Raw genomic sequence first — 27,505 nt, 5'->3', positions numbered from 1 at the left:
CACGACCGCGCAACTGTCAGTTAACAAGCAACGCGGTGCCGTATTGCAAAAAATGGCCTGGTCATTAAGGGGGTAAAACCTTCCGGAGCTGAAGTGGTTAAACAAACTGGCTACCCACATGTATACTATAGCTTCACACCCTAACAATAGATTGTCTTGGTTCTCTTTGTTGATGGTATTTGCTGGACTAATGTTTACTACCTGTGATACCACTTCAGCTCCAGAAGATTTTACCCCTTCATGACTAGGCCATTTTTTGCACTGCACTACTTTTAGCTGTACCCAAAATGAAATTTATATATTCTTTGCAAAAAAAAAAAAACTAAATGAAAAAAGACGTGTGTGTGTGTGTGTGTACACAGTGAGGGGGAAAGAAGTATTTGATCCCCTGCTGATTTTGTAAGTTTGCCCACTGACAAAGAAATGATCAGTCTATAATTGTAATGATAGGTTTATTTTAACAGTGAGAGACAGAATAACAACAATATCCAGAAAATGCATTTCAAAAAGTTATACATTGATTTGCATTTTAATGAGTGACGTCTGTGATTGCCAACAAGGGTTTTGCTATCAAGCACTAGGGTTGTCCCGATACCACTTTTTTTTTTTAGGACCGAGTACAAGTACCGATACTTTTTTTTTTTTTTTCAAGTACTCGCCGATACCGATTACCGATACATTTTTTATATGTATATATGTCACGTGACAGTTTTTTTTTTTTTTTTTTTTTTTTTTTAACAATGCTTTCTTTTTTTTCGGGGGGGGGGGTTTGAACGGTGTCTGTGTTGTTTGTTTTTTTTGTTTTTTTTTTTTAATCAGCCCTGTTGGGGGGCTTTGGTGAGATATCAGGGATCTTAACAGACCTCTGATATCTCCCCCTTAAGACAGAGAAAGAGACCAAGGATAGAGATTCCCCAGTCCCTTTCTCTGCAGCCTCAGCTGCACTGAAAACGAATGGAGAGAAGACAGCGGCTCCTCTCCATTCATAAACTGACACATCGTAATCACAAGAGATTACAAGCAGAACGAGGAGACAGAGAAGGAGAGGGGCACAGCGGAGAGGCACAGCAGAACGGAGGGGACAGCGGAACGGCTGAACGGAGGGGACAGAGAAGGAGAGGGGACCGGCGGGGACAGCGGAGAGGCACAGCAGAACGAAGTGGACAGCGGAGAGGCACAGCAGAACGGAGGGGACAGAAGGAGAGGGGAACGGCGGAACGGTGGGGGACAGAGGAACGGAGGGAGCATGGAGGAGGATGCAGTGACAGTCAGCGGTGATCGTGTGTGGGGGAGTTACAAGCACCGATCACCGCTGTATGTCACTAAGCAGCTGAAAGCCGCGGGGGGGAGAAGCTTGTAACTTCCCCCACGCGCCGATCACCGCTGACAGTCCAGGTATCAGCGGAAGCATCGGGAGCATTTGCCCGAGTACAAGTACTTGGGCGAATGCTCGGTATCGGTACCGACATTTGTATCGGTATCGGGACAAACCCTACCAAGCACTAAGTCATGTTTTGTGAAGGCGTCAAATACTTATTTCACTCATTAAAATGCCAATCAATGTATAACTTTTTTGAAATGCGTTTTTATAGATTTGTTCTTTCTCACTGTTAAAATCGACCATTAAAATTATAGACTGATCATTTCTTTGTCAGTGGGCAAATGTACAAAATCAACAGGGGTTCAAATACTTTTTTCCTTTACTGCTATATACTGGCATTTTTGTATTTTTCCTATACTAATGGTGGTGATCAGCGACTTTTTTATAATGGGACTGTGATAGTGCAGCAGGCAATCTTGACACTGACGGGGGGGGGGGGGACTGACTAACTGCCACTGACATCACCAGTGACACTAATAAAGTGATCAGTAATATTATACCGTCACTGTACTAATGACACTGGCTGGGAAGAGGTTACCATCTAGGGCGATCAAGGGGTTATATGTGTGCCCAACTATGTGTAAAGTGTGCAGATTTTATTAATAGATCTCGAAGTTTCTCATTCCTGCTTTGCAGGAAACAGGTCGTTCCCTCATACAGAGCTCTGCATTGATTGTCAACAACATTGATTGTCAACACAGGGCTCTGGGCTGTGATTGTACACTGCCAATCAGCAGGTCCTCACTGTGAATCATTGGCTGGGTCTTGCTGACAGGCTCCCACTGTGTTCAATCACGCGTGCGCACACCCTAAACCCAAAAGTAGAAAGCGACATGCGATTATATCGCTTTGCCTATACGTTCTGTAGTACATTGCGGGTGGTTGGGAAGTGGTTAATGACTAAATTTATTTGGAATCGCCAAGAGGTTTAATGACCAACTTTTTGGTCACAGAACTTAAGGGTAAACTTTAACCGCTTGCCGACCAGCTCACGCCGATATACATCAGCAGAACGGCACCCCTGCGCAAACTACCTGTACGTCGGTCCGCAAAAGCAGGATAGCGGGGGAGCGTGCCGTGGAATTTGTCCGCCGGCGGCCCGCAATCTCGGCATTTCCCTAGTCTGCCTAGTGACGTGACAGGGATCTTCTTCTGTTCCCTGTCATCGGGAACAGTGATCTGTCATTTCAGTGGTAGCCCATCCCCCTACAGTCAGAACACGCTGAGGGAACACACAACCCCTTGATCGCCCCCTAATGTCTAACGCCCTCCCTGCCAGTGCCATTTATACAGTAATCAGTGGCTATTTTTAGCTCTGATTGCTGTAAAAATGTCAATGGTCCCAAAATAGTGTCAAAAGTGTCTGATCTGTCCATTGCAATGTCACAGTCCCGATTTTAAAAATTACAGGTCACCGCCATTACTAATAATAATAATAAAAAAATTATAATTAAAAATGCCATATATCTATGTCCTGTTTTTGTAGACGCTGTAACAAACCAATCAATATACGCTTATTGCAATTTTTTTTGTTTTTTTACGAAAAAATATGTAGATGAATATATATCGGCCTAAACTGAGGAAGGATTTTTTTTTTTTTTGTATATATATTTTTGGGGGATATTTTATTATAGCAAAAAGTAAAAAAAAAAAACTTTTTTTTCTTTTTTTTTTTTTCAAAATTGTCTGTCTTTTGTTTATAGCGCAAAAAATAAAAACCGCAGAGGTGATCAAATACCACCAAAAGAAAGCTGTATTTGTGGGGAAAAAAGACATCAATTTTTTGTTTGGGTACAGCCTCGCACAACCGCGCAATTGTCAGTTAAAGCGATGCAGTGCCGTATCGCAAAAAATGCTCTGGTCATTAAGGGGGTAAAATCTTCAGGGGCTGAAATGGTTAAGGGGCCCATTCACATGCAAACCGACAGCTGTCGCACAGTAACTCTGCAGTGGTTTTGTGTGCAGCTGCTGTTTGTTCCAGCTGTAGTGAACAAGCTGTGTAGGGGGTGGTGTGGTGTCCAATTCAGGGTATTATACAGCTCTCCTCCTTTTTTTTTTTTTTTTTTTTTTTTTTTTCCCCTTATTATTTGTATAATTATTTAAAGTGCACATCATGTGAAAAAACGCCAGTTGCCGCATGTGTCAATTTTGTTTTAATGCACTTAGTTCACTAGCTAAAAAAAAAAGTCTGTATTATTTAACCACTTCAATACAGGGCACTTCCGCTACTCCCAGCCCAGGACAATTTTCAGCTTTCAGCGCTGTCACAATTTGAATGACAATTGCGCGGTCATCCAACACTGTATCAAACTAAATTGTTATCACTTTTTCTTCCCATAAATAGAGCTTTCTTTTGGTGGTGTTTTCTTGCCACTGGGGTTTTTATTTTTTGCTAAAACTAAAAAAACGCCAACATTTTCTCCTTCACTGATGGGCACTGATATGTAGAACTGATGGGTGGCACTGGATAGGCAGCACTGATAAGGAGCTACTGACAGGCATTACTGATTGGCATCTGAGGGGCACTGATTGGCACTGTTATGGGCACTGACAGGCGTTCTTGATGGGGCACAGACTGGCAGCTGATTGGGGGGGGGGGGCTGTGCTGATAATTAATGTGCTGATTATCAGCACAGACTCCCAAGCTGTTAAGAGCCTCTGTCAGGCTCCATACCATGATCGGAGATGCGGTGTGTCAGACTGAGACACAACACTAGTGACCGCTGCGTGCCCCCGCATTTTACATAACTTCCTGCTGGACACAGATGAATTTTAGGCAGTTTGTCGTACTTATAAAAAGCAGGGAACGATCAGTCTGGCTCATTCACCCTTTTGGACTCGCTCCTTGTCTTGTGCTGTATTTAAGAATGCAGGTTTTTGGGGTCTGAGTCAGTTGCATACTTGGATATATCGTTTTTCAATAAGGAATGCAGTTTTTGCCACATTTTTAGCTATTGCCCCCAATGAGCTTTTCAGCGTTACAATTTGTAGGTGACAAATCACTCTCTAGGTGATAAGCTCTTGATTTCCTATCCTATGAAGGACGTGCCGTGTTCAGTCACACACCACCTTACCTCATTCAGCACCTTTTTTTTTTTTTTTTTTTTTTTTTTTTTAATCTGCCCCTTGACTCCAATGTATAAAGCTCAACAGTAAATTGGGGGGGGGTGTTCAATGCAATGCGGTCTGATCCTATCAGAGAACTCAGTGGGCCACAGCAGAATATATACCATCGCCTGCATTTATGAATGGATGTAAAATACTGGCTCATTGAGTAATACTGCAGTATGCAGTGGAGTTTAGATATTGATATCAGCCCTCTGCTATAAATTATTTCTTTTAATGTTTAAACTGTATAAACCATCAAGACTGCTCTTACATATTTAGTCTTTAGGCCATGCCATGTTCTCCATAAGGAGCTACTAATACTAAGTATATAGTAATTTAGTTATAGAGTTATAAAACATTACCCAAACTATGCAACTAAATCACATTGTTTTCTGCAATACATCTTTTCTTCCTCTTGTGTACCAGCTCCTTTCGCATTGTCTCTTCCAGTTGCCCCCAAGGCTGGCTACAGCCAGGGTGCTGCTCAGTACACACAAGCTCAACAGACTCGGCAAGTGACAGCCATCAAGCCTGCCAACCCAAATCCAGCAACAACTACCTTCTCCATATATCCCGTGTCCTCCACTGTGCAACCTGTTGGTGCCACTGCGGTTCCCTCGTACACACAGGGCGCCACCTACAGCACAACTGCTGTTACTTACTCTGGTAACTACTGTTTTTTTCTTTTTCTACATAATTTCATAGATTTGAAAATTTTGAAGTATTTATACAAATAAAGGAATTTACTCTTTGCTGATTTGTAAAAGTTGGGATAGAATTGGGAGCTGCTATTACGGTCTTATTGTTGCAGATGCATGCTCTGAGATGGTCTTCCTTATTGCTTCACTAAGGTGTCCCTCGCCTACAGTGTTAATTATTCGCCAGGTAGTAAACCCCAGTTGAAGGTGGGGGCCCTGGAGCATGCAAATTTTTTTTTTTTAAATCCAGTCTGCTGTGACAATTCCCATATTAACACAAGCTCCTTTTTACTATAGTCGCTGCACAGTATGTTCTTCTGAGTGCTAAATTGAGCATGTTAGGTTTTTTATTTGCACTTGATCAGCAATGTTTACTTTTTCCCAATTGGAATAAGCCTACCAGCACATAAGTTCCTTTTGTTGGATTTATTCTACTGGTCAGAGTAAAGGAAACTTTTTCAGGCAACATGTCGAACCAATTGATGAAATATTTTTTTATCTAGTTAATGCTGCAACTAGTAAGAAAGTCCATTCTGTCTGCCCAGTTGACTTTTCCTGAAGCTCCTCACACAGTATGTGTGGCCTATTTTCTGAAACTTGTATAACTTTTTTATTATGCAGTATAACTTGTCAGATTCAGCCCTCCATGAGCAACTTCAGTATTGATTTATACAGTTGTCTGTATGTGAGATTGTAAGGGGTCAGGGGATGCACTTCTCCAACGTTTTAAACCGGGAAAATAAGTTTTCCAGAATAGCCAGGAGAAATGCAGTGGATTATGCAATACCACAATGCCCAGTTGATAAAGTACTATAGTAGTCTATTACCTGTATGTATTCCTAGAGCTTGCCCTTTTTATCAAGGATTGTACCGGGTAAATTCTTCTGAGTGCTGTCAATCTTGTGTTCTGGAAAAGTAAAATATCAAGGTTGGGGATCTTTAGAGCAAAAAACCTCAACTCTTCCCATCATTGTATTTATACAGTGTATTTATACAGTGTAATTATACTGACTCCTGGCTAAAAAAAAAAAAAGAAAAATGTGGCAAGTAGCTGCAGTCCTACTTGGATGCCCTTTTGATGCCTGATTACTTTTTATGAGACTGTAAGGGCTCTTTCACACGGGCGGTCCACTTTGCTCAGTGTGGGATCGATCCGCTGAGCAGGTGAATGACAGGTCTGTCTCTGCTCACTGTGCTGAGACGGACCTGTCAGTCTCTCTCTCCTCTATGGGGGGGGTTGGATGAAAAAAGACCAATCCTCCAGACAGATGGAAGTGATTTCACAGATCTGATAGCAGTGGATGTCAGCTGACATGTCACCGCTGACATTCGCCGCTCCATAGAGATGAATGGAGTGTCCCATCAGGTCCGCCTGAAAAACTGACAGGCGGACCTGATTGGAAAGTCCACAAGAAAGGGGCCAAGATCAAATTTGAGGTTTCTTTAGCAAAATTAATACAGTGCGTGAATTGCATTTGCATGTATCTAAACTGAACTGCGCTAAGGTCCCTTTCATACGGGCGATCCAATCAGTTCCGCCTGTCAGTTTTTCAGGCAGACCTGATTTGGACCCTTCAGTCTCTTCTATGGAGCTGCAGATGTCAGCAGACACCAGCCACCATCCAATCTGATCCTGTCCACCAAAAACAGACGGAGCAGACAGTACCACATAGCGGAGCGGACCGAAAGATCCCCCACTGAGCCAAGTGGATTCCACTTAACGGAGGCGCCCGTGTGAAAGGGGCCTAAGAACACAGATTTAAGAACCCAATGTAAATCGGTTACCTCTAATGAAGACTATCCAGTGCTGAATCTGATTATCGAACAATTCTTAGTTTCGCTCATGCTGGGTACTACACACAGCACTTTTCTGGTGCTGCAACAGAGTTCCCACTCATGCAGTAAAGGATCCTATGTTTTACCCTCTCCTTGTCATTTCACAGAAAGCATTCTGTGAAAAGAATAAAACTCTCTTGTGAATGGAGGAGGGGGCAGGTCAACAACTGGATCCTCTACTGTAGGAGAGGCAGGACTCTATTGCGGAAACAGTGGAAGAGTGCTGTGTGTAGTATCCAGCATAAATGAGAGATTTGTACAGTAATCAAGTCTTTTATTTATAAATGCCTTGTAATGGTCACAAAAAAAAATTAGTTCATGGAGTTTTTTACCTTAAGCTTGTCTTGTGTTTGATTGTGGTGTCATATTAACATTGGGATGCATGCTTTACCATTATCATTTTTCTTCAGGTGCAACATACTCGGGTTATGAAGCAGCAGTGTATTCAGCTGCCTCTTCCTATTATCAACAACAGCAGCAGCAACAGCAAAAACAGGCAGCCGCTGCTGCAGCGGTGGCTGCCTCTGCCGCCTGGACTGGGTCCAACTTTACTAAGAAAACTACTTTTCAGAATAAGCAACTGAAGCCTAAACAGCCTCCCAAACCACCTCAGATCCACTACTGTGATGTCTGCAAGATTAGCTGTGCTGGACCTCAGGTACACGTCTTGATTGTCTCCGGCTGATAATGCATATCATTAATAACTGGTGTTGTCTGTCATTTAAGCTCTGTATCTTAGGTCTGTGGCTCTTCTCTGTGGCCGCTGTTTTGTAATGCACATGGAGAATTTTCACTAGGGCAGTCTTTGTAGAAAGTATAATACTTCTAGGTGTCATGAATGAAATGAATTTTTCTGAATGCTGTGTGGTGTCCTGCAGCTCCTATTCTAAACAGTGACACCCATTTCTAGTTTGTCTACAATGAATTGCCATGGCTTTTTAAAGCAAAACTTCTTCCTTTTTTTTTTTTAAAGCTTTGGGTAGAGTGGAGAGGGATTATAATGCTTGTCTGTGCTCTTGTAAGGAGATTAACCCTTCTCTATTTGTCCTGTTTACTATTATCGTTGAAAAGTAATAGAGGGGAAATCTTCCAATGTGGACAATAGTTCAGGTGACCTTATAACCCTCCCTTTCTCTATCCAAAATGAAAAAAATAAAAGTTTTTCCTGTAGATCTACTTTAAGATAACTGCAGTTATCTGAAGGGCGCCTTTATGCCCCGTACACACGATCGGACATTCCGACAACAAAATTCATGGATTTTTTTCCAACGAATGTTGGCTCAAACTTGTCTTGCATACACACGGTCACACAAATCTTGTCGGAAATTCCGAACGTCAAGAACGCGGTGACGTACGACGAGCTGAGAAAAATAAAGTTCATAAGCCAGTGCAGCTCTTCTGCTTGATTCCGAGCATGCGTGGACTTTTGTGTGTCGGAATTGTGTACACACGATCGGAATTTACGACAACGGATTTAGTTATCGGAAAATTTGAGATCCAGATCTCAAATTTTGTGTGACAGAAATTCCGATGGAAAATGTCCGATGGAGCCTACATGGTCGGAATTTCCAACGACAAGCTCCCATCGAACATTTTCCGTCGGAAAATCTGACCGTGTGTACGGAGCATAAGAGTGGCAAATGGTGCTGCGCTACCATACAAGTCAAAATAAAAAATACTACCATATCAAATGCCATATCGCAAAAACGAGAAGAAAAGAACTGTGCAATCAAAAGTTAACTTTTTAATTTTTTTTTATTTGCATAATGCATTGCATAATTTTTAATAGTATGGTAGCACAGCACCATTCACCATTCCTAGGTTTGTCTATACATGTAGGAACACGTGTTGACAGCAACCATTTGTTTGGAAAATAACTCCTGCGCTGCTTTATTAAATCTTCTGAATTAACAGGTTTTTTTTTTTTATCTGAATTGCATGCTTTGCCTCTTGGACCCAAGACCTCAAGGGTCTGTATGTAGCAGATTCTGGCAGTTTCGTTTAAATCAGTCTGCTACAACTTTAAGGGCCACTGACTTAAAAGTGTTACTAAACCCACAACAGTAAAATCACTCTGTATATGCAGTAAATACTCACTGTGGAACCTAAGGGGTTAATCATCCCCATTGTGTAAAAAGGCTGTTTGATCCTGTCTTCTATGATCCTCCCTTTTTACTGTCCCCAGTCCATCTGCTGATCATACAGAGCCTTGGGGGCACTCTGCACATGGTGTGTATTGCTATAGGTTTTTTTCTTCTTGGGAGTGTGCATGTGATCAGCACAGGGTCAATCAGCACTATCCAGACAGAGGGTCAGGGGGTCATGCAGCCTCATAGGACAGTCAGAGGAGAATGAAAACTCCTCCTGCAAGCTTTAACCAAACACTGATAGAAGTCACAAGACTGCTTTATACTGCTGATGAGAAAAGGTATTTAACAGTTTATATTTACTAAAATAATTGCATTTCTATGTGCTGTGTACTGTGGGAGACCAGATATAGTGAATGCAGGGTCCTGGGTTTAGTAACAATTTAGGCCCAATTCAGACTTTGCATTGAAGCAGGACACATCAATGGCTCTGATTTAACTGCAGTGTTTTGAAGTATTATTTATTGTAGATAGCATTTCAATGAACTGTACATACGATTTGTTGTGGTGGGCAGTGTTCACATAAAAGGGTCATGTGTACGTCCTTTTCGTCTGCTGAGGTGCCTTGGCAGCTCATTTTGTAATGAATCGGCTGCCTAAATGACAGGAGCACTAACTTGTGCAAGTTAACAAACTGCTGTATCTGAATGGTTCATCAAAGTTTGTTAGATTTTTATGTTCATAATGCAGGTATAGTCAATTTTTATCTTTTGTGTGTGTCACAACAGACGTACAAGGAGCATTTAGAAGGCCAAAAGCACAAGAAGAAAGAAGCCGCCTTAAAAGCCTCCCAAAACACAACCAGCAGCAGTACAGCAGTCCGTGGGACCCAGAACCAGCTCCGCTGTGAGCTCTGTGATGTGTCTTGTACAGGGGCAGATGCCTATGCTGCCCACATCAGGGGTGCTAAACACCAAAAGGTATGTTTCAATTCTAAAAACCTAATAAACAGTCTGTGTAATTTATCAGAATGCCTCAGGGAGGGAAGGAAGGACCTCATTGGTCAGTCTGGTTAAGGGTACATGGATTACAAGACTTTTTTTGTGTTCTCTCGTTCCCCCTTTCCTACCTCATTACCCTGCTATTGAATTTTTTAAAATCTTTTTGTTTTCATTACATATCATCTTTTAAATCCAATAATGTCATCACTGGATCTCTATGCTCATCTATGTAATACAGACAGATCTTGGCTGGTGGGAGGGGCTAGTGGGTGCTGTACACTTCCTTCTGAAAAGATCACAGCACCCTTCAGTGCACCTCTCGAACCCTGACCCAAGCATGTCTTGATGGTTAGGGCCTAGATCCTCTATGATGAAATAAATGCAATCCAATGAATGAAAGACCAGGATGAGGTGGGTTCTTCCTGACTTCCTATAGCTTCTAATTCTCACTGAGAAAAATGGGTGTGCAGTGAAATCAAAGTATGCATTTTCAGTATAGGACAGGAGCCAGTACAACTCTGCAATACTGATGGGTAGGCTGCTTTTTTTTTTTTTTTTTAATAGACCTTTTTCTTTTAATGTAAGCAAAAATACTGAGTTGATTGAAGTTAAACCAGATTTACTGCTACAGGGTGGCTGCGCAGAATCGTGTATCTATACGTGATTCTGCACTTCCGGGTAGGGAGCGTGCCGCTTCTGCTGTGATCTGTCAATCATCTGGAAATCACACAGAACGGAGCTCTGCCTATATGAACAAGGCAAAGCTCAATTCTGACGGGGGAAAAGCAGGGAATATAATCCATTTCCCTAAGTGAAAGCAGTACATAAAAACACTGGCTGGGGACACATTTAACCCTTTGATTGCCCCCTGACAAGCCAGTGTCAGTACAGCGATGGTGCATATTTTTAGCACTGACCACTGTATTAGGGTCACTGGTCCCCAATAAGTGTCAGATTGTCTGCCGTGATATTGCAGTCCCGCTAAAAGTCGCTGATCGCCGCCTTTTCTAGTAATAAATAAAAATTCCAGTATACTGTATAGTTTGTAGTGTTGTGTGTTTTTTTTTTTTTTTTTTTTACCAAAAATCTGTAGCAAAATACATAATGGCCAAAATTTTAAGAAGAAATTTGTTTTTTTTTTCAATGTTTTTATTATGTTTTATAACCAAAAATATTTGTTTTCCAAAATTGTCAATCTTTTTTTTTTTTTTTTTTTGTTGTGCAAAAAATAAAAATGCCACCAAAAGAAAACTTTATTTGTGTACAGCATTGCCATTGAAAATGAATGGCACCTGAACACGCTGATGTACTATTTGACATTTTAACAGCACGTTTTGAAATCGTGGGCAGAATCGCAGCGATTTCCACCCGCGATTCAAAACGCCAGTGGGAACGGAGCCTGAGTATTTGAAAAGTAGGGGGTTGGTATCTATCAGCTGACTTTGACGAGACGCTATTATCCCCTTGACTTCCATGTTGTCACGTGCCTCTGGAACTTCCCATTGGGACATTTTGTTTGCCCCTCCCCCTGGGGCCCCCCTCTCCTCCCCTGACCTCCCTGATATTTTCCCGCCCTGTTCTTTGTTTCTATTCCCTTTCTTTTCTCTTTTCCCTTTCCCCCTTTCCCGGGGTTGTGCACATTGTAACATTCAGATTTTTGGCTTTTGTCTTGCAAAGAAAAGAGGGGAAAAAAAATTCTTAGGAGAACTTTATGTGAACATTTTGTGCCTTTTTTTTTTTTTTTGGTTTGCAAACTAGATCACTAGCTCTGCATGCCGTTGCAGAAGCAAGGGGAACACGTTTGCTATATTAACTGATGTGGAAAAAGAAAGTTGCATTAGAGTCCAGTTTCTTTTGCTACCATTTTTCTACAAAACAGTCACTGGCATTCCTAAGAAGTCCAGACCATTAAGGGAATCTGTATCCACATCATGCAAAGGAAAGTATTGAGCAAAGCTAACTAGCACTGAAAACACGAGCCCTTATGTATCTCTCTCAATGAGTTTTGTGGAGAAATTTTAAGTTTAAGGGTCTGTTCAGACCAGATGTACTCCCATCGCAAAACTGTGCTGCGAAGGTTTTCGCTGAAAAGAACTGTATTTCCCCGCTTATACTTGAGCCTGCTCTCGATCCAGCACTGTGCGTATGGGCAGCGGCTCTGTCCCTCCTCACTGGGCAGATTTATAGCCGCAGGAGCCATTGGCACCCACTCCTTTCAATCAAATCTTTATGAAGGAGCAGGGGGCGGAGCTGAGCCACTCTGTCGTCAGTAAATGTAGACAGTGAGGCTCGGGAGCGAGCCTGCGAAAATGCCGCCATCGAAAGTTGCTTTCTGTGTGTGTGTGTGTGTGTGTGTGTGTGTGTGTGTGTGTGTGTGTGGGGGGGGGGGGGGGGGATTGGGAGAGTCAAGAGTGCCAGTGGGGGACTAGAGAAGAGGAGCATTAGGGCTGCTCTGCAAAACAATACACAGGGAAGATAAGTATGACATGTTAGTTTTAAATAATAATAAATTAAAGGGAAAAAAAAAACGGACTTCCACTTTTAAGTGATATTAAAGTAAATACAATTTAGGTTGAAAATGTTGCTTCTCCGGGAGAGGAAACTTCACAGGGGAGCCAGTTCTTACAGATCACATGACCACGCTATAGCTGATGAAAATAGGTATTTACGCAGACCTTTTACAAACAGTAGGCATTTTGGGTATGAAAAGGGGAAGCAACAATTCAACCTAAATTGTTTTCGTCTTTATTTTTTTTTAATGAAAGTTCGCTGTTTGATGCTTCAATAAAGTTCATACAAAAAAGTAAACAGTGTAATGAGGACAGAGAATAGGACCCAAGCGCTGTTTGCAGTACATTGGTACTGCTGTCATTAAACTACACACCAGGTTCTGCATTCGCAACACAGTTGGGCCCCTTTCACACTTGTGCGACTTGGGACTGCAGATTTGCATGATAAGTCGTACCCCATGATTTCCAATGAGTACCATTCATATATGTGCAACTACAAAGTAGTCTCGGCACTACTTTGATGCGACTTGAGGTCCATAGACCTCAAGATTTACACAGGCATTGCTTCAAGTCGTGTCAATCGCAGCAGTCACGCAACTTTCAGGTCGCACAAGTGTGAAAGGGGCCTTATGGTAATCTTCTTTTCCTACGTCTGTTTATTTATTGCAGGTGTTTATATAGTGCTGACCGTTTATGCAGCACTTTTTTGAGCCGTTATAAAACTTAAAAAGGACTAGTTCACACCAGATGCGTTTTTTTTTTTTTTTTTTTTCTTTTGTTTTTGGGGAAGGGGTCCAGTGTAAGTTCACCTTACAGATTTTCTGTAAAGATGAACTTGCACTTTAACCACTTGCCAACCAGGCCAATTCTGACATTTCTCTCCTACATTTAAAAACCATAATTTTTTTTGCTAGAAATTTTTACATAGAACCCCCAAACATGATATGGTTTGTTTGTTTTTTTTTTTTGTTTTTTTTTTTTTTGTTTTTTTTTAAGCAGAGACCCTAGAGAATACAATGGCGGTCATTGCAACTTTTTATCTCGCACAGTATTTGCGCAGCAATTTTTCAAACGTGTTTTTTTTGGGGAAAAAAAAAAAAACATTTCATGCTTTAAAAAAAAAACAGTTACATTAGCCCAATTTTTTTGCATAATTTGAAAGATGTTGCGACGATAGATACCTAACATGTCACGCTTTAAAATTACACATGCTCGTGGAATGGCGCCAAACTTCGGCACTTAAAAATCCCCTTAGGCGACGCTTTAAATTTTTGTTTTTTTTTTTTTTTTACTGGTTACAGATTTTGAGTTAGAGGAAGGAGGTGTGGGGCTAGAATTATTGCTCTCGCTCGAACATTCACGGCGACACCTCACATGTGTGGTTTGAACACTGTTTTCATATGTGGGCGGGACTTGCGTATGCGTTCACTTCAGTGTGAGAGCACACAGGGACAGGGGAACTTTACTTTTTTTTTTTTTTTTTTTTTTTTTTTTTATTATTATTATTGTTTTTACTTTAAATTTTTTAGTTTTGACCCTTAAAAAAAAAAAAAAAAATTTTGATCACTTTTATTCCTATTACAAGGAATGTAAACATCCCTTGTAATAGGAATATGGCATGATTGGTCCTCTTTACAGTGAGATATGGGGTCAATAAGACCCCACACCTCACCTCTAGGCTGGGACAGCTGAAATAAAAAAGAGGAAAAAAAAATTTCTCGGCTTCCCAGCGGAGGCGGCGCCGTTTATTTGAATGCAGAGGCGGGGTGTGACGTCATAACATCGCGCCCAGCCTCCGAACGTTCATGGAGACTCTGGCCACCATCTGGCCCTCCAGGAATCTCCAATGGTAAATATCCGGGGCTTTCGGATCCGTTCTCCGACTCACTGATCACTGAGTCGGTAGAAGCACCGCAGTGGTTTGACATTTTTACAGTGATGTACAGAATTATATTTAAGCTTTTAACCGTGATGCATGGACAAGCCAGGATGGCTGGTTAACGGCATGTAGGCACACACACTAGTTTTTCCCTATTTGGAAAACCAGCACAGGATCTACCTACTATCCTCATTCTTCACAGCATTCTTCATAACTACAGAGCATATGTGGTTATTCTTTAGTAACTGTTATAGAACTGTTGTTGTCTGCACCTAATTATGGGACTGGATTCTAGTTTTGCTTTACGGTCTGTAATGAAAGCGTGATGGTGAACGGAGCGTATCTTGCTCAGATTACCGCAGTCAATGTGCAAAATTGTGTGCAACATTGTCACCTTTTTTTTATGGGTGACAGGTACACCTCAGTTGAAGCACAGAATGTTTTTGATTTTACTTTTGGGCTTGATTTAAAATATAATTTTTATTTCCTTCATCAGGTTGTGAAGTTGCACACCAAACTTGGCAAACCCATTCCGTCAACAGAACCAAATGTCGTGAACCAGTCTGTCACCTCTGCAGCTGCCTCCAAGTCAGCTGTCTCGTCAAACAGTACATCCAGCTCTAATGGCAGCTCATCTGTCACTACACCTGCTTCAAAACTGTCCACGTCTACATCCGGCTCATCTGTTGGCACTTTGGGTGCAAGCAAAATGTCTACCATCTCGTCTAACAACATTGTAAAGAAAATAACCACGCCAAAAATAACTTTTGTGGGCAAGTACATTTCTGTTTAATGTGAATGTTGTGTAATAAGTGCTGTGGATGGCTCATAACAAGCTTTCTCAACTTTTCTTAAACCCGAGGAATCCATAAAATTTCAGTTTTATAAAAAAAAAAAAAAAAAAAATCAGATCTATAGCTTATGGTTCATTAGCATAATCAGTTATATATAGAAGGTTAAAGCTTGATGATACTTGATGATTTCGCTCTCCTATTTTATCTTTCCAAATTCTTAATTCCTTCTGTTCCTGCAAAACCTAACACTTTTTTTTTTTTTTTTCTTTCTTTTCTTTTTTTGCACTCCTTTTACCCTCATTGTTGTCAACCCTGCCGCGTTGTCAGACTGAATTTGTCCCTAGCAGTGGGGAGAACTGTCAACACAATCCCTCCTGCCCTGTCCTTCCAGTTCTCCACTGGTTGCTGCATTTTTCTTTGTTATGGTAGCTTGGGATCACTCCCTATCACAGGAGGAACTCTTGTCAGCACAACTTTTCCTACTCCATCCTGTCCCCTCTTTCTTTGTCTCTAGTGTCCCCACATAAGCTTCCAGACACCTACAGACATCCACAGTGCATCCTTTAACTTAAAATTGTCCATTTCAAACATTATTCCATGTGCATGTCTTGCATGTTAAGTTATGCTGCCATCCCATTTAACCCTTTCATGCCTGAGCCTATTTTTAAAATTTGGTGTTTACAAGTTAAAATCTGTATTTTTGGCTAGAAACCCCCAAACATTATATATATATATATATATATATATATATATATATATATATATATATATATATAAAATTTTAGAAAAGAATCTAGAGAATAAAATTGAGATTCTTGCAATATTTTACATCACACGGTATTTGTGCAGCGGTGTTTTAAACTCAAATTTTTGGGAAAAGGGACACTTTCATGAATTTTAAAAAATCCAAACGGTAAAGTTACCCCAATTTTTTTGTATAATGTGAAAGATGATGTTACCCTGAGTAAATAGATACCAAACATGTCACGCTTTATAATTGCACACACTCGTGGAATGGCGACAAACTACGGTACCTAAAAAAATTTCCATAGGTGATGATTTAAAATTTTTTTACGGTTACACTGTTAGAGTTACAGAGGTGGTCTAGTGCTAGAATTATTGCTCTCGCTCTGAATATACCTCACATGTGTGATTTGAACACAGTTTACATATGCGGGCGTGACTTTCGTATGCGTTTTCTTTTCTGCGTGAGCTTGTGGGGATGGGGGCGCTTTAAACATTTTTTTCTTTTTCTTATTTATTTTTATATTTATAAATTGTGTTTTAAAAAAAAATTTTTTTTTGACTTTTATTGCGGTCACAAGGAATGTAAACATCCCTTGTGACAGTAATAGGTGGTGACGGGTACTGTTTATGGAGGGATCGGGGGTCTAAAAGACCCCCGATCCCTCCTTTGCACTTCAAAGTATTCAGATCGCCAAAAACGGCGATTCTGAATACTGTGTATTTTTTTAAAAACCGGTGCCATTGGCAGCCGATTAAACGGGAAGTGACGTCATGACGTCGCTTCCGTGTTTACGATTTAGGAGGCTGGAACGAAGCCGCCCACGGCTTCGTTACAGCCTGCCCCCAGCCGCCGGAGGCAGCCGATTGGTCACCGGGCCTCCCGATCGAACGGGAGGCCCGGTAAGAGCGGCGGGAGGGGGGGACGTCACCTCCCGCTCCTCCAGTATAACAGCCGAGCGTTTTTTTTGTTTTTTTTTAGCTGCATCGGTTGTTATACTCGGATAGCCGATCACACGCTCTAAACAACGGTCCCGGGATGATGCCTGCAGCTGCAGGCATCATTCCGGTATAACCCCGGAAAGCCGCGTACGCACATCTGCGTACGCTCGGCAGGAAGGGGTTAAAATGGATAAAGCTGCCATCACACTTGATGCAGACAAACTCTTTGACTTAATGCATGCTGAGGGAGTACGTAGCATTGAATGTGGATGCCACTTGAATAAATATCCCCTGAACACTTTACTGCATTCTTCCAGCGCTGTGACCAAGCTGTCGTGGACAACTCCTGGAAATTGTTTACGGCTATGGGCTTTCTATTATGTGACTACCACAATGCATAAGACACTGTGTTCTAAATGCCCTCAATCTTATAAGGCAGTCTACACAGAGAACTGATGGGTAGCATGGACTTTGTAAGGGACATTTAGAAAAAAAAAAACCAAAAACACTGATATAAAAGTAAGATTTTTTTATTGTGTAACATTAAAATCAAGAATAAGAATATATCTGCCATGAAGTTCGCTTAGATGTGATGTATCCAAAGAGAAATCCACATGTAAACTTGACGCATTTCGAATGATCTTCCTTGGTACATGTGAAAAGAATCGATGTGATAGAACCCGGTTGCTATTTGGAGTTCGAGTACAATGTCCTCTGAAATAAACAGCAAGTGAGGTATCTTCATCCCCTCTAGAGCAGCATGGACACAAACATGTAAAAGGCCGACATTTTCAAAATTGTGCACTGTTCAAATTTGGTAAGTATAATACCGAATGTCTCAAATACAATGCCCAAAAAAAGGGCAGAAATTGACAGCGTGAAGGTAAACGTTCATCGCTATGAGGGGATTATGGATATCCCTGGTCAGCAATAGCAGGTCTCTCAATCATCCATGAGTCAATCGAGGTACAAGTTGTAAACCATATTGCCACATCATAAATGTCTAGGTCCAGCAGCATCAGAACACTGTATTTGAGACATGCGTTTGTTACACATGCTATTTGAACAATGCACAGTTTTGAAAATGGCAGCCTTCTACATGTTTGGTGCCCATGTTGCCCCAGAGGGAATGAAGATGCCTCGCTTGATGTTTATTCCAGCCGATAAATTCCAAATAGCAACTGGGCTCCATCGTATCGATTCTTTTCACATTTACTCCTGAGGAAGGTCATTCCTATCAAGTTTTACATGTGGTTTTTTCTTTTTAAATCATTACATCTATGTAAGCTTTTAAGACCCTCCTAAAGGGCACCCCAGCGATGGAAATGGGTTAATTTGAACCTTTACTTTTGAAGTGTATTACCCTTGAGAAGCATTTAAAGTGTAAGGAAATTTTACACAGCAACATACCTGTTAAAGTGGTTGTAAACCCTTACAGACCACTTTGTGTTACAGGTAAGCCTACAAGGCTTACCTGTAGCTACCCAGGATATCGCCTAAACCTGCACGGTTTTGGACATATCCCCTGTATTTGCATGTGCCAAGGTCATCAGGCCATGCGCACTGACACAAACTGAAGCAGCCGATGCTTCAGTAAGTGTGCCGTTACCACGCACATGCGCGGGAGTGACGTTCATCGCTGCTCCGGCCAATCACAGCGTCGGAGCCGCGATACCTGGAAGTAACCCCCGGAAGTGATGTCGCTGGCTAGTGCTGTGTACGGCCACCACAGCGGGGGCTTTGATCTCAGGTGAGTATTATATAATGAGCTAGTATACTCATTATGCCTTTGTCTTGCAGGTGTTAGTAGTCGTGTCCCCCCCCAATGGTTTACAACCATTTTGAAGTGTTGCTTCCCTGCTCTTCTGTTTGCTGTCTGCAGACATTTTCTAGTAAATTTTAGTTTTTCTCTTGTCACATAAATGCGACTCCCTGGCTGCTCCATATGTTTCTGCTGGTCGACAGCGCACTTGAATCCCATAGCAGTGACGTCACTTGCCATTGTCCAAAGCTTCTGCCAGGTTTTCTTTGCAGTTCAAGCCCACCAGCTGCTACAACATCAGAGAGAAGAGTTAGTTAAAGCTTTGCAGACTTCTTGATTAACGTCAATGTATTTAGATGGTGATTGTCTGTGGAGTAAAAAAGCAATGGGGAAGCAACATTTACAAGCTATGTTTTGTGTAGTCTTTCCTTCTGCTTTAGTAAATGTAATGTTGTTGCAGTAGCGGTTGTTAGCGACAGCAGTACTGGTGTGAAAACAATGGTCTGCTAGAGTTTTGTTTACTTATCTATACTAAGCTGCAGGCTTTTTAGCAGATGTGAATCACTACTACATGTACCTAAAGTCCACAATTTCGCTGTTTAACTATAAACTGATGAGCCGTAAAGGTTTTTTTTAAAGGGGTTGCCTATGGTCAATTTTGGCTACAGTAGCTTTTAAGGTCTTATTTTACTCTCTCTCCTTCATAGGTGGTAATAAATTGCAGTCCACTGGGAATAAGATTGAAGACAGCAAAATGGGTGACGGTGTTAAGGTTACTACTAGTTCCAATGTGCAGTCACCAGAATCCAAGATGGATGCAATGTCCGAAGCTGCTCAGACCCTCGCTGCTCTTCAGAGTGATGTCCAGCCTGTGGGTCATGATTATGTTGAAGAGGTGTGTTGAAAATTGGACCCAAATACAAGTTGAAGATATATGACTACGCTAAGGCTTAAAGGGTTGATTCATTTTTAGGCAGTTTTTGAGCTTTCAAAACACCATATTGTACTACTAATTTCTCACTCGGCTCGCTTCCTACGTATCTGCGTATGATAAATGACAGCTGTGTCTCAATCCCCCGTACCCGGCTTGGCAATTTAGCATAATGCATTCAGAGAGCCGTTCATACTGTGCTTCCGTTGTCCTGTGTCCTCTTGTAGCTGTCCTTCTGGGCTGTGGGAATGATCCCATTGCTGCCACCAGTTGTAACGACACCCCGAGTATGAAAGAGGTTAAAGTCGTTTAGGACATTCCATACCCAAACACAAAGGCAGCTACCGAACACTTCATTCAGCTGAACCAGGAACTCACACAAACAATTCTCCCCCAAACAGGAGACAAGATGCTCTGTCTTGAGGGTCAAGCAGGAATCGACTCCTTTATTTTAACACATGAACACAACACAACAGATAAAATAACTCAGACTCTTTCTCCCCACCCTTGGAAAACTGGGCGGGCCAAACTGTCCATTGACAATGGACACACCGGCTAGGTCCTTCACAAGTGCAAAACAGTGCCTGTGCATTCATAAAAAAGTAACAATAGTTATATAATAAATCGAAAAAAATAAAAATTAAATTAATCTACTGATTACTATCTATATTTAAAAAAATAGGACTTTATTGCTTTCAGGATAAGGGTCCTTTTTAACCTTCATTTTAAGATAGCAGGAGTACTGAAAGTTACCCTCATTTTCTACTGTAAAAAAACCCATCATAATCCAATTCTTGCTTGTTCATCAAAGGCAGTACACAGATTTGCTGTGTATCATCTCTTACATAAATAAGAGTCAGTGAGAGTAAGTAAAGGGTAGAGAACTGCAGTCGGAAGCCTTGGCAATTCATAGATTTTTTTGTAAAAAAAAAAAAATAAAAAAATAAAAATGCATTGTCTTCTCCTTCTTCTTTTTTTTTTTTTTTTTTTTTTTTTTTTTTAGCAGACCCACTTATAACATTAAAGGACCGACTTGGAGTTACAGGGAAAGGCCAGGCTTAAAGAGGAAGTAAAATCTTGTGTCTTTTATAATAAGGCTTACCTGTAGGTACTGTAAATATCTCCTAAACTCGCACCATGTAGGAGATATTTACTATATACGCTGTCGCCATCGACGCATTGAAGGAACAGCCCTCTCGTGGAAGAGAGTTCCACCTCCTTCTCACCCTGACAGTGAAAAACCCTCTACACAGCTTTAGGTTAAAGCTCGTCTCCTCAAATCTCATTATGTGTCCCCGTGTCCTCTTACACTCCCTGAGCCTGAATAGTTTTTTCCTATCCTGGTATCACCACTAAGGTATTTGTAACAATGTTTATGAAAGTATTGTCACATATTGTAATGTATATTGCACAAAACTCTGTCCTTGTCAAAGTATTTTTATCTACAACTGTTCCCTTCAGGTACGTAATGATGAAGGAAAAGTTATCAGATTCCACTGTAAGCTGTGCGAATGCAGCTTCAATGATCCAAATGCTAAAGAAATGCACCTTAAAGGGAGGAGGCATCGGTTGCAGTATAAGGTGAGTGCTAGACTAGTAATGTCTTCCTTTAGGCCTCATTCACACCATGGGCAGTGATGCGAGTTATTTTGCACCGGTCTCTGTAAGAACATAAGAAAAACCATTGTTCTCTGTTACTCGTCACCCCACAATACTGGTATCACATGCAGATTTTTTTTTTTTTTTACGTGGGGAAAAACTTGTATGCCGTTCTCTGCACAGAAAAATTAAAAACTGATGTTACATCAACATTGTGGTGTGAACAGGGCACATAGAGAACAATAGTCTTCCTTGTGCCCTTGCAGAGAATTTGTTACATTTTTCTGCACAGAAATGAAGCTCAACTGACAGCAGTGTTCTGGTGTGAACACAGCACATAGAAAACACTGGATTTCATTGTGTCCTTGCAGATACGTACATAATAAATATGCACATCTCTGCACATGGTGTGAACAAGCCTATCCAAGTCAAATGTGCATCTTTTTTCCATCAGTTTTTATACACATACAGTGTGAACAAGGCCTTACAGTGACACTCCACCTAAAAGGGGAAGTTCTGCTTTACGTCCCCCTACCCTGCCATGTAACTTTAACGTTTTTTTTTTGCGGGGGGGAGCGGGTACCCACTCCCACCCCTCCCCGCAGTCTTCTGGGTCACGTCACAGGTCCCAGAAGACTGTGGGATCATTCACAAAGCGCAGCTTGACTCATGCATGCTCAGTGGGCAGCCAGCTGTGAAGCCCAAAGTCACATATAGCCAGCTGCCCACAGTTGGGATGCTGGCACCGGGAACCCAAAGGCTAGTGATGAACTTGCCCTAGATGAGGTTGCCGGAGGATTCCTGGACCAGTCAGTGTCCTTTTATTAAAAGTCGGCAGCTAAAGGATTTTTTTTTTTTTTTTTTTACAGCGTGGACATCCTCTTTTTAAGCTTTTATTCCAGCTACTGATTAAATTGTATGAACTTCCGAAATTGAAGCATGAAATATCCCTACTGAATTACTTTCTCTTTTTCGTCCACAAACAGAAAAAGGTCAACCCAGATTTACAGGTGGAAGTGAAGCCAAGCATTCGAGCCAGGAAGATCCAAGAGGAGAAGATGCGGAAACAGATGCAGAAAGAAGAATACTGGCGAAGGCGAGAAGAGGAGGAGCGGTGGAGGATGGAGATGAGGTGCGTGGATTGCTTTGATGGAGTGTTTACCATCAAATGGTGTGCTGTATTTGTTTTTAAAAAGATATAATGCTCTAAATTGATTTTACTTTTCTGTCTTATAGCTGCACTCATAGTCAGGATCTTGGTGTTTTACTTTGCTCGAGTTTAAAAATTGTCTGATACAATACAAGCAATATCCCATACAAGTTTGTTTCTAGCGTCTCAATAGGGTATTAGCGAATAACACCCATCCAAATATATGAAAGAAAAATACAATTTTTAATTAGGACTTTGTTTAAGCAGATGATGGCACCCGTACTGCATGCAGGTGGCATTTGTTTTGGTGTGGATTGCAGGCAGCCTATAGATGTGGCTACTTGTACATGACTCTAGATGCAAAAACAAGTGCAGCCTGTATGCAGTACAGGTGCCATCAGAATGGGGCCTAACCTTTTTAGTTACGGATGGTAACTGTGGCAACGCTCTGATCCCCGACGAGCAGGTGGATGACACGTCCTGTCTGCTTTGCAGAGCCTGCTCTCCTCTATGGAGCGGTTGGAGGGAAATGGACTGCATGTCCGTATCCAGCAGATTGTCATCCGACCCGCTGAATGGATGTCTAACAGTATCGGCATATGTCTGTTTTCAGCGGATTTTATCGGATGCCAAGCGGGTGTCGGCAGACATCCACCTCCCCATAGAGGACAATGGGTGGTCCGATTGGGTCCGCCTGAAAAACACAGACTGACCCGATCGGTCTGACCGTGTGAAAGGGGCCTTAAAGCCGCCTGCACGCAGTGCAAGGATTTCATTGCAGAGTCTACTCTCATTGCAGGACATGTGCATGATTTACACACATAGGTTTGATGGGCATAATTATGGCAGTTTCCCCTATTTGTTCATAGAGATGCAGGCCTTGGACTGGTCATCTTGATCTTGACTTCACTACCAAGCTTTCAAGTATTTTCTGACTTCACTGGCTGCAAGCTAGTTCTGGGTCAGTGACTTATTTGGTATTGAAGGCTGAAACCTTGATATGAGAGGTGGCAACTTCCACATTTCTCTTTTATCAAAGCTCTGTGGATTGAAAGTTTTTTTTTAAGTTGTAGGTTCCAACATTTTAAAATGCTCATACACACTACATTCTAATTATGCCTTAAATAGCCTTTCAATTTACCAAAATGTCTTAGTTTACCTATTTATGGCCAGTCAAGCAGACCCTCACACTGCATAATTGGTAGATCTAAAGGAGATTGTGTAACCAATTTGTATTGCCTGCTTGACACTGCTGCTAGTTTTTTGATTTTGGAAGGCAAAGTTCTTATAGCTGTCAGATTTGAGGTGTTAAAATCGACGTATTTAACTCCTGATTGGTTGTGATGCCAAGTACCCTTAATTTTTTGTTGCGGCAGTTTATATAAAATGGTACATTTACTTTATCAGAAACTGTTCTTAAAGTCATTTTTTAAAATAAAATTTGCATAAGCGGTTTTATTGATGCCAGAGATGGTCAAATTTTGTACGATTTGCAGGCGCTACGAAGAAGACATGTACTGGAGGAGAATGGAGGAGGAGCAGCATCATTGGGATGACCGACGGAGAGGACCGGAAGGAGGCTATCACCACGGTCCTCCAGGACCTCCTGGATTATTGGGAGTGAGACCAGGGATGCCACCGCAACCACAAGGACCAGCTGTAAGTACAGCAAGAAAGAGCAGCGCTGCTGATCTTTGTTGAAGCCGCTGGATTTTTAGAACGCCGCAATGCAATTGTCACTCAGATCAGTCCTGTTAAAGATCATCTACCGCATCTATTATTCTTGGCTGTTGCATGAGTTTGACACTAATTGTTAAAAGATTAAGATGTTGAGCTGTTTCCTCTAACAGCCCAACTCTATTTTTAGTTTTTAGAAATGTAAAAATGCCTATTAAAGCTCATTTGGCTGTTCATTCTGCACTCCTGTGACCCGTTTTCAGCAGACCGACAATCACCAGCTCTCTGCTCGCAGAGCTCTGAGATTGGCGGTCTTTGATCGCTTGCTTCTCAGACTTAGAACCGGCAGGTGACAGATGTAGCATCGGACCGATGCTGCATCCACCTAGGTAAGTGTAATTTTGGAAAAAAAAAAAACTTTTAACCAATCACAAATCTTGTTTTGTGGCCTTTATGAAAAATCTGCAACCTTTTTGTTATGAAGCATAGTACAGCTTTGTACTTGCTAAAAGACCCCTTTCCTGAGGAAAACGTGGAAGATTGTATTGCTGACTTTCTAATCCTGAAAATACTAGTTGCCTGGCTGACATCCAAATACTCTTGCTGTAATATTTTTAGATTCTGACCCAGAACAAGATAGCACATATGGATTCTAGGTAGATCCTCAAATTTATTGAAGCAAGTGTGTCAATGTAACAACCAAGCCACTCGTATTTTCTGATGCAAACTATTTTCTATTAGTTATTTCATATTAACCTTTCGTGTCTTGCAGCCTCTACGACGACCAGATTCCTCCGATGACCGATATGTTATGACCAAACATGCCACCATCTACCCAACAGAGGAGGAACTGCAGGCTGTGCAGAAAATAGTGTCTCTGACTGAACGAGCACTGAAACTCGTCTCTGACTCCATGGCTGAACAAGACAAGAGTAAGGGAAAGGAGACTGAAGAGAAGAAGGATCTTGGCAAAGAGAGGTATGAGCAGCTCATAGGATGCCATTTCAGAGTGTTTTATATCTGCCTTTATTTGTATATATGCATATGTGCATGGACACAATGAGAAAGAATGGCGTGCAGCTAGCATAAAGCTCTCGCTCCCCCCCTCCTTTCCCGTTTGGGCTTTCTAAAATATTGCTGTGCTGTATTTTAATCTGAACCACACGGGTATCTCAACTCAAGAACAAAAATTTAATCTATTGCAGCTTACTGGTCCTTAGATGTGGTGGCTACACTAGTTTTTCATTTTTTTTTTTTTGGCTAAGAAGATTTACTACAACTATAGTAAAGACCTGTTGGCCCTTTCTGAAAGGCCCTTATAACTTCCTGTGCGCTAAGCCGAAATCTCAAACTAATATCAGCTTTCCCAGCTAGTTTCTATAAACTACATAATGCCTTGCTTCAGTGTAATGGAGGAGAGGTTCTTGTAATCCAATTCTGGAGAGCAGCCTAGGGTGCGTGAACCATGTCATCCTAGAATAGGAAGTGTTGTAGGATCACCAGGTAAAAAATGTAAATAAGCCTTTAAAACTATTGCAGCCACCACATGTAATAACGTATAATCTCTTTTCCCGCCTGAAGCGACTAGGATATTGTCACTTCCAGTTTCTCCAGGATGTAAATAAGCCATTACTGGCTTGTGAACACATCTGCTCAAACCAATCCTCCTTCTTTTTTTTTTTTTTTTTTTTTTTAACATATATCAGAGTAGTTTAGTGTCACCATAGTAACTGTACTATGTGGGGTGATTAGTGTTTTTTTTTTGTTTTAACAGTTATAACAGATACAGTGATGATCACTGTATAATCAATAGTTTTAGCTGTCATGAATGGGTTAACCATTCATGAATAGCTTTCTTATTGTTTTTGATCTGTGATTGGCTAAGCTGATCACATGGTACAGGTAGCCAGGTACCATGTGATTGCTTTGGGCCAATCACAGATCACAACAGTAAGCAGTCTGTTCATGAATAGAAAGCCATTCATGGCAGGTTGTTTTACATGATGTCGCTATGATCAATAATGGCGATCACCTCATACCTGAATACCAGTAACAGTGATCTGCTGTGCCTGATGGACATATCAGTCACAGGAGGAGCTCAGTCATGTGTATATACATGACGGAGCCTGCCTGTGCCGCCCCGCACAGGCCTTTCTCTTCCATTGTGGTCCTAAAGATCCCAAAATTTAATGATTAAATCCAAAGCTTACTAGCTATAAACCAATGTAGAATGAATACTGCATTGTGTATTCTCATTTTGTTCTCGTTTTCAGAGCACTGAAGGGAGTTTTGCGTGTTGGTGTACTGGCGAAAGGATTGCTTTTGCGTGGTGATCGAAATGTCAGCCTTGTTTTACTCTGTGCCGAAAAACCAACCAAGTCTTTGCTGACTCGTATAGCTGAGAATCTTCCCAAGCAGCTTACTGTAAGTGATGTGCTTTGCATCACAATGTCTTTGTAAGAACACTATATGGTCCATTCAAAACCACACTGTAGAATGCATTCAAGTTATGTTAATCAGCAGTAATGTCTCTGGCATCCTTGGGTCCCTTTCTCATAAACCATTCTTTTAAAGAGACAGTGTTTACTTCTGATCTTCGCTCTCATTAATTTCATCTTTATACATTGCTGCAGAGTGCACTCTGCATATATGAATTTTCATTTTGATTGTGTTGAACATATTCAACGCATTTGATTGACTTTACTATTGCCACACCTTTTTTCATTTGTGTTTTTTACTTGGACTTCAGACCCATTTTATTCTTTTCACTTGGCATGTTATTTAACCACAATACCGGGCATAGTTTGGCACTTCTCTCCTACATGTAAAAATCATCATTTTTTTTTGCTTGAAAATTACTCAGAACCCCCAAACATTATATATGTTTTTTTAGCAGACACCATAGAGAATAAAATGGCGGTCATTGCAACTTTTTATCTCGCACGGTTTGTGCAATAATTTTTCAAATGCCTTTTTTTTTTTTTTGGAAAACGATTTAATGAATTAAAAAATAACAAAACAGTAAAGTTAGCCCAATTTTTTTTGTATAATGTGAAAGATGATGTTAAGCCGAGTAAATAGATACCTAACATGTCAAGCTTTAAAATTGTGCACACTCATGGAATGGCGCCAAACTTCGGTACTTAAAGCGGGGGTCCACCCACACCGCCAAAAAAAAACAATATTAAAAGCCAGCAGCTACAAATACTGCAGCTGCTGACTTTTAATACATGGCCACTTACCTGTCCCAGGGTCCAGCGATGTCAGCAGGCGACGCCGAGAACCCGCTCGGTTCTCGGCAGCTGCCGCCGCCATCCTAGGTGAGGGAATCAGGAAGTGAAGCATGCGGCTTCACTGCCCGGTTCCCTACCGCGCATGCGCGAGTCGCGCTGCGTGTCCCAAGTGG

At 41.4% G+C, this 27,505-nt stretch overlaps 1 protein-coding gene and 1 non-coding gene across 5 annotated transcripts in view; both read left to right on the top strand.

Annotated features, from left to right (window-relative positions):
• Positions 1 to 27,505, top strand: part of ZFR (zinc finger RNA binding protein) — a 92,856-nt gene that overhangs the window by 47,700 nt on the left and 17,651 nt on the right. For 3 of the 4 annotated variants that reach the window (XR_012242898.1, XM_073620709.1, XM_073620728.1), the window contains 10 exons: positions 4,916 to 5,155; positions 7,434 to 7,681; positions 9,899 to 10,090; positions 14,997 to 15,273; positions 19,450 to 19,637; positions 21,135 to 21,254; positions 22,259 to 22,404; positions 23,919 to 24,081; positions 24,872 to 25,077; positions 26,373 to 26,523. Coding sequence is in view for 3 of the 4 variants with exons in the window: in XM_073620709.1 (XP_073476810.1) it covers positions 4,916 to 5,155; positions 7,434 to 7,681; positions 9,899 to 10,090; positions 14,997 to 15,273; positions 19,450 to 19,637; positions 21,135 to 21,254; positions 22,259 to 22,404; positions 23,919 to 24,081; positions 24,872 to 25,077; positions 26,373 to 26,523 (1,931 nt within the window). In the remaining variant the exon portion in view is untranslated. The remainder of the gene's footprint in view (positions 1 to 4,915; positions 5,156 to 7,433; positions 7,682 to 9,898; positions 10,091 to 14,996; positions 15,274 to 19,449; positions 19,638 to 21,134; positions 21,255 to 22,258; positions 22,405 to 23,918; positions 24,082 to 24,871; positions 25,078 to 26,372; positions 26,524 to 27,505) is intronic. The other variant, XM_073620718.1, reaches the window with a different exon arrangement.
• On the top strand, positions 11,859 to 11,992 carry LOC141125024 (small nucleolar RNA SNORA66). The gene has a single exon (XR_012241327.1). It is a non-coding gene; the product is annotated as a small nucleolar RNA SNORA66 (small nucleolar RNA).

The sequence above is a fragment of the Aquarana catesbeiana genome, linkage group LG01, assembly GCF_042186555.1.
Source record: "Aquarana catesbeiana isolate 2022-GZ linkage group LG01, ASM4218655v1, whole genome shotgun sequence".
Classification (NCBI taxonomy): Eukaryota; Metazoa; Chordata; class Amphibia; order Anura; family Ranidae; genus Aquarana; species Aquarana catesbeiana.
Note: the sequence above shows the minus strand (reverse complement) of the source record. Positions and strands in the feature narration are given on the sequence as shown.